General features: G+C 39.3%; 2 protein-coding genes across 2 annotated transcripts in view; both read right to left on the bottom strand.

Moving 5' to 3' along the window:
* Positions 1-565: 565 nt before the first annotated feature.
* bco1l (beta-carotene oxygenase 1, like) lies at positions 566-5,627 on the bottom strand. Its single transcript, XM_051427116.1, has 11 exons — positions 5,446-5,627; positions 4,466-4,594; positions 4,224-4,353; positions 3,723-3,870; positions 3,499-3,646; positions 2,570-2,790; positions 1,903-2,169; positions 1,711-1,816; positions 1,538-1,632; positions 1,131-1,242; positions 566-1,054 (listed from the first exon to the last, which is right to left on the bottom strand). Exons 1-11 carry the CDS (start codon positions 5,507-5,509, stop codon positions 900-902), a joined length of 1,575 nt encoding a protein of 524 aa, XP_051283076.1. The 5' UTR covers positions 5,510-5,627; the 3' UTR covers positions 566-899.
* Positions 5,628-7,416: 1,789 nt separating this feature from the next.
* The window catches only part of LOC127378357 (kalirin-like), a 40,770-nt gene continuing 40,497 nt past the window's right edge, over positions 7,417-7,689 (bottom strand). Inside the window, exons 59-60 of the mRNA XM_051427085.1 lie at positions 7,625-7,686; positions 7,417-7,593 (exon numbers count right to left, since the gene is read on the bottom strand). The gene's annotated coding sequence lies outside the window, so the exon portion shown is untranslated. The remainder of the gene's footprint in view (positions 7,594-7,624; positions 7,687-7,689) is intronic.

The raw sequence follows: 7,689 nt of genomic DNA, 5'->3' as shown, positions 1-7,689 counted from the left end.
AAGAAAGTAAAAGCTTTGAAGAACTGACCTTAAAAGAACCAAAATGTTTTACTTTATAGATATTTAGATATCAGATATTTAATATTTAATCCGTCAACGTTTATTCAGTGTTGATGCGGTCGTCATGGTGATGCAGTTGAGAGCGACGGTGCGTTTGAGGACCCTCTGACACCTCGACTGCTGCTGTTGTGAAAAATAAGCATCTGTGAATAAAAACCTCCGACAAAAAAACAAGCCTGATGCGTCTTTAGAGCTGAAAAAATCCCTCTGCTCCGGCTGGGGACGACCAGCCACAGAAACCAGTTTAGACCCGTTTGATTGGTTTGAGACCAGTTCAGACAGAACTTCAGACTCATCCCTGATGGTGAATATTTACACATTTAAAAGCATTAAAGTGGATTCTGTAAAAACGGACGGATGTGACTCTGAATTCTTCCACTCGACTGAAAACAGCAGCAGGTTTCTATCAACTCCACCAAATCGGATTAAAGCAGCAGCAGAGTTTCAGTCTGTAAACGGTGTGAAAGTCTTTAAAAAAACCTGTTCAAGTCAAAAGAAACCAAACTGTAATAATTGAAGCTTTAATGTAGAACGTGTATAAACGACCACATCAGGATGTTTGAATTCATTCAGTTTTTACTCGACAAACTTCAGGATTAAAGTTAAACAGCGGAGGACGACTCACTGCATAGATCTGACCTCAGGATGGCGCTATAGAGAATCTAAACGGTTCCTCCTCTGGGGGACATTTAATACACTTTAATTTAATGTACATTTGTTTTTGTGCAATCATTGAATACCTAAATACCTAAGTAATTGAAAGTATTAAAGACATATTAATTCCATTAAAGGAGCAGAATATACACAAAGGAATAAATAGTCAACGCGTATGTGGGCCGTCAGACGGCGGCGGGGATGAAATGTCCGTGAAGGTCCATGTGGACGCTGGCGGGGATGGAGGCTCGGGCGATCTCCTTGAAGGTTTTGGCGTTGAGGACGAGCATGAAAGAAGACAGGTTGGGATCTGGAGAGATGATGGACGATAAGATCACCCCTGCAGGATGGAGAATGCAAACAGTCAGAACCACAGCAGGAAGGTTTAACCGGGGAAAGGTCAGCGGTTGGCTCACCATCGTCTTCCTCCACGGCGCCCGGAGACGCTACAAACACCGGCTCTGACGGGTAGCAGTTCTCCTGCTGCCACTCTAGGTGTGTCCGGGTGACGATGTCGATCTTGGCGATCTGTTGGACGAGAGCGTTAAAGTTTGGTTGATTATTGGACTGTTTGGTTCAAACATTCATCCAGATGTGACAACCTCCTTTCAATCTCAGCCAACAGTCGACTAAAATATGGTAAGAAATCAGTGGTGTCAGGAACATCTAAATCAACCAGATTAATTCTGGTTCTTGAACTGGACTCTCTGCACCTCGGTGGATCTAGTGAAGCCCACCTGCACTGGTTGGTTTTGGGGGGACTTAACTGTAAACCTTCTGGTCTCAGGGCTGACGGTGTTGCAGGAAGCCTGAAGGTTTTTACCTTATTGGGGTGAGGAGACCACTCCATCCGGGAGCCGTAGATATATCTGTAGTTCTTGGCGTTGAAGTTGTAGTTGATCCCCGGCAGCTCCAGACCTGAGGAGCAGTCAGACTCGTTTTGGAGGATTGAACGCTATTTAAACCCAACAGACTGACAGTGGAACAATAACTGACCTTCGAACAGAGTGTCTGGCCGGCAGTAGACGGAGCCGTCCTCCTGCATCACCGCCTGCGCCGTTGTGTCTGTCAGAGTCACCAGGTTAGATCCTCGGGGAGATTCCTGGAAACCAGGTCACCACAACGTCTTCATACGGACGTTCAACTCATAAAACGATAGGAAATTCAAGTAAGGAAAGTGTTTTGTACCTTGTGGATGTTGAGCGGCAGGACGAACCTCTGGCAGACCGGCGGGCTGATGCTATTGTTGGACTGGATGAAGCTGCTGGTGTCCTGCTTTAGGTTCTGGAGGTAGAACATTTCGTATAGGTTGCTGTCCTTGTAGCTGATGAGGTCAAACACCACGTGGTCGTCAGCCTCGTACGCGTTGATGTGGTGAAACACCACCATGGCGTCGCTGTAGAAACGGGTGGACGCTGCCTTTCCTGTCTTTCGGTTGATGATGTGGAACAAAGTCTGAGAAGGAAACAAACGATTCATGGTGAAGGAATACATTTATACAAAAACAATTTAAAGATAATTATATAAATAAAAGTACAATAATAAGAGAGAATGGAATAAAAATAAGGTAGATTAAAAAATAAATGACAATAAAATACTGTAAAAATAGATTTAACAGGTTTAACAAAAGTGTTTCATAGAAGCTGAACTAGAAAGTAGATAAAATAGATTAAGAAGGCAGGAATATTTACCTGCATCTAAAAACAACTTTTTTGGTATTTTTTACATTCTCCTGCGATTTCATTACAAAAATAATCCTAAAAACATTGCGATGTTTTAGAAAAGCTGCTATAAAATTAGACATTTTAGGCTTCAGAAACAGTCTAGAAACCAGGACCCCCCCTCGCGGACTTACGATGTCGTCCTTATCGAATTTGAGGCAGCTTCCCCAGTTGACACCTCTGAAGTAGGCGGTGGCCAGTTTGATGATATCCAGTTTAAAAGGTTGTTCCACGAACACGATGTAGTTCTCCGTCATGCCGAAGCTGTGGAAGTAACTCGGGAACAAAGTGGATCGAAACGGAACCGAACAGACCTGTTGAACTTTACTCAAGGCCGGCTTCTTGTGTTTGTTATCTGGAAGAAACAACTCAGTTTTATTCTTATTATCTGTTCATAATGAGGAGACTTTGACATTTACAGGTTTAATGTAAAATAACATGAAGACTTATTTAACGAAAAATAAGATTAAAAGATTAAAATATATTTGCAGATGTTTATTTAATAGATAGAAACTTAAATTCAAGTTTAATACGTTAATAAGTTTATTAAATGATATAAAATCAGTGACATTAACAGTAAATCAAGTATTAGTTGTGTAATTTTAATGGATTAGTTAGTTAACAGACAGATATGTTGTATAATGATGGAAGTAGAATAAATGTTGTTTATCAGTGTATAAGCATTGGTAAACTGTCCAAATATAGTTGTTATCAGTGTAAACAGCAATAATTACTGTAATCTCACAGATAATGACTTTTATTTCTGTTCCATAACTTTTAACATTCACATTAAAATAATAATAATCCAATAATAACAGCACTCACACAAGATTTCATGTCAAATTAAAACTAAAAACTATATTTTAATTATATAAAATTACTGTTGTTATTTTCTGTTATTTTACTATTTTTTTGGTTCTCCAGCTGCCAGAATATTACAGGTTGTTGTTTTTTTTACTGTGTAGTAACTAATTAGTAATTAGATTAGATAAAGACGTGACTTCTTGATCTCGGGCAGCTTTATTGCTCCAAATACTGTAAGATAAGAGTTCCCTCACTGTACCTGAAGCATCCGCTGGGACTTTGAAGATGACGTATTTTGGCCGACCGAAGCCCATGATGGCAGTGCCCATGTTGTAGGTGTTGCCCTCGTGGTCGTAGTGAGGATGAGCCGTTGCCAAGTTCAGAGCGATGTGGTTCCTGTAGTTAATCTGGAATCAGCAGAATGTGTGAAGCAGAACAGGTCTATGAAGGTTTGGAGCTTTTAGGGGGCACAGGGAGACCTACCCTGCCGACGGTTTCTAGGGTAGCAGGGTCGATCTGGTTCATGTAGTTGACCTCAGAGGAGGCGTAGTAGTCCTGACCGTAGCGAATGATGTTGATCAAGTTGTTGTCGGTGAAGTCGGGGATGACGTTGCAGAGGTGTGTGAATGCCCTGGTGAGAGAGCGACAGAAGGGTTTAATGTCTCACTCTACCCAGACACTTGCACACTTTAAGACGGGTACTGATGGATGGACGTAAAATGATCTCTAGATCTCTACGTCTCCTGGATGGAATAAATCAGATCTCTAGATCTCTATGTCTCCTGGATGGACTGAATCAGATCTCTATATCTCTACGTCTCCTGGATGGACCGAATCAGATCTCTACGTCTCCTGGATGGAATAAATCAGATCTCTAGATCTCTACGTCTCCTGGATGGAATAAATCAGATCTCTAGATCTCTACGTTTCCTGGATGGACTGAATCAGATCTCTAGATCTCTACGTCTTCTGGATGGACTGTACCTGGAAAAGATGTTCTTGCAGGGATCTGGGTAGATCATGGTTCCAAACTCGGAGACGACAATCCTGTCAGCTTGGACGTTCCTTTTGTAGGTTTCACTCTTCAGGAACTTACTCCTGTACGTCACCTCACCTGAAACAGCACAAGGAACCAGATCTTCCAACTTTGAGACTTTAAATGCTACGCAGACGTCGTCGATCAAGCTGTGATGGATTTGATTTGTAGTCGCTGTGGAGATTCTCACCGTTGCTGAAGGTGAAACTGTGGATGAGCGACAGGCCGTCAAACCAGTGGTTGTACTCGGTGCTGCCCACAGAGAAAAGACCGGGTCCGTTCCTCAGCAGAGAGCCCTGAAGCCAGGACGGGATGGACCCTGCAGGTCAAAGGTCACACACAGGTATCTATACCTAAAGCTGATGTGGTGTTTCATGTCTGTCTGGAAAACACATCGTCTTTGTGATACTAATAGTTTAAAGCGTTAAATAAGAAGATAAAGTCAAATAAATTAAGTTTATATCAAAGATAAATTTATATTTTATACATTTCAACATCAAAACCATCAATAAAAACGATTATTTCCATTATTGATTATCTGATCATTTACTGAACTGTTACAAACGAGTCAACAGACCTCAAGTTAGTTCATGTTTATAAGTTCTGAAAATAAGAACAAGATGTTTTACGTTGATTTAACTTAATATTAAATAATAAATAAAATTTGTATATTTACACTAACGTAATTGTTTATCTGAACATTGAAAATACAAAAATACAAGCAACTGGAGATATAAAAGAAACTAAACAAATGTACAAATGAGTGAAAATAAGAATAAAGTTATAACAATTAACATAAAACTACAAATGAATGAGAAAAGAGTTAATTCCACTAAATTCCTGTATAACTTTTTACAGTGTAGAAAGTCCTGAATTCAGTTAAAGTACAAAAGTTTTGTAAAAGAGTAATTTAATATTTATTGTGTATTTTTACATTTTATTTACAGCTTTATTAGAGACACACTTTAGACTTTTACTTGTACAGTTTGTAGTTTTCCTCTTATAACAATAATATTTATTTATGGTCATTAATAAATTTACAGTTTTCACATTTTTGAATCATCCTTCAACATAACTTTATTTGTTTTTTATCTTGAATTCAGTGAATCCAACAAAATGAGCCAAATGAATGAACAGTTAATTACAACCAGCAGACTGTCTGAGACTCACCTGTCACCTGAGCTTTCACCGGCTCCGGCGTTTCCGATCCATTTTTTGCCAATATGGGCTGCATGTTTCTCGTGTATTTCCCAGAGTGCACTGCTGCGGCTCTGCTGTAGCAGCTGAGCTTATGTAGCCCTCGCCGTCCTCTACGTGATGATCTTCAGGTGTCAGAAAACCAAACGTGCAACATAAACTTTGTGGATTATGAAACTGCTCAGCTGTGGACTTTATTCTGCTTTTCATAATAAGAGACCGTGCTACGTCTGACCTACTTAATATATACTACAAAGTGGGTTAAAGTTAATGAGATAATACTCATTATCCAGTCAAATGTGACAAAATTCACACAATTAGTCCAAATAGAATTTAAAATGATCACTGTAGTTTTTTATTTTCCGGCCGCTGTGTTTCACTTTAAATCTAAATTGATTTATTGGTGCTTTTAAGTTGAAGGTGCTGACATAAGGAGTGCTGCTGGATGAATCCTTGAACCCAAATGTGATCATAAATCTGTAAACAGACGATAACGGCAGCTGGTTGTGACATCTAGAACCGCCCTGCTGTTAAACTGCAGCATTAAACTACAATCGGTTTGTTTGGTTAAATTAATGTTTGGTGATAAAGTGAATTTATATAACCTTTAATCAATAAGTCGAATGTGAAGATTCACTATTTTCTATTCTCTTTCTGTTTCAGAAATGAAAACATTTTGTTTGCTGCTTTTAAATTTCACTCTTTATAAAAAGTGGCATTTCTGTTTTATCAAATAAAAAAAACATATCTGTCTTTTTTAAGTTCTTTAGGTGTTTTATGGTTAAAAGTTTGGATAAATGCATCTTTAAGAAAAGATTTATATCATAATAACAATTTATATAAAAAGATTTAAAGCCAAATGCTTCAAATACTGTCAATAATCAGTGTGTTTATATCTGGACATTATTTCTGAATAAAATATGTGTGAGAGTTTAACCTTTAGCCTCGTCGTATCTCTGGCTGTGTAATTGGTTAAATTAGTTTACAGCTTTACAGCCACTCTTATCAGGATCCGACTGCAGGTCACAGATCTGTAACGAGCCACGCCGGCACTGTGGTGGCAGTTTGTTTAAAAAAGTACGCAAAGTATGATCCTGTCTTTCTGTAAGGTTTTATTCAAGTCTTCCATGAATGGTCTCAACGCAACCGTCACACACTCTCGTATGTGAAAGTCCAAAAGAGCCCCGATTGGAAGAAGCAGTATGGTTTTATCCCTGTTGGAGCGTGACTCTAACACAGTTACACATTCCTGAGTTGTGGGACAGTAAACAGACAGATAGTGTGGTGAGATGATCATGTCCTTCTTAGTGAAGTCTCAACATCCCGCTGTTTACTTGGACATAGAGTGTAGGTAGAAACAGGGCTAAAGGTTATATGCATATAATATCCTCTTTAACAGTTGCGTATGGTTTTACAATGACCAGGTCAAAGGTTGTATAGGTTCTTAAAAATTGCCATTACAGCACTAAACCCGAACACATAAATAATGTGGGGTCATTTATTCTGAAGGGATTGATTGATTGATCGAACATGACGTCGACACCAGAGAGCGGAGTTCACGTTTCAAGCCTGAAGTCAGCGTTCTTCAGTGATTATATAACAACACAGAAAGCTCTCATTGCTCCGAACTTATGAAGGACTTTACACACAAGCTCGTATTATATAACTGATCATAACTGATCGGCTGTGATCGATTAAACCAGAAGTGTTGATATTTCAGCTCCCAGAGGGCTAATTGTGATTAATTTAAGGTTATTTATATGATTGAATACGTTTGACCTGCATTTTAAAATCAAGAAAGCTGAACGTCATCGGTGTAAAAGTTAAGACAGAATATTTCTTCAAATGTATTCACTGTATTTGTTATGTATTATTATGTTTTAAGCACAAAATAACCTCAAAATCGACTAAGTTCATCAATAAGAAACCCCACACACGGGTAGCTTTTGGATGAAAAATGAAGTTTATTACAAACAACGACAGAGAGCTGTTAGCAGTCAGTTAGCAGCTGTTAGTTCTGTACAAATAACACTGTTTGATTGGTTAGTTGAGTTTGCCGATCGGCAACAGGGCTAGGTCTCAAACAGCACCCTACGCCCTCTGTAGTGCACTACTTTCCACCTTAAACCCTCCGTAGTGCACTATTTCCCACCTTAAACCCTCCGTAGTGCACTACTTTCCACCTTAAACCCTCCGTAGTGCACTACTTTCCACCTT

Source organism: Dicentrarchus labrax, unplaced genomic scaffold (assembly GCF_905237075.1).
Source record: "Dicentrarchus labrax unplaced genomic scaffold, dlabrax2021, whole genome shotgun sequence".
Taxonomy (NCBI): domain Eukaryota; kingdom Metazoa; phylum Chordata; class Actinopteri; family Moronidae; genus Dicentrarchus; species Dicentrarchus labrax.
The sequence above is the reverse complement of the archived record's forward strand: the minus strand, read 5'-3'. Positions and strand labels throughout refer to the sequence as shown.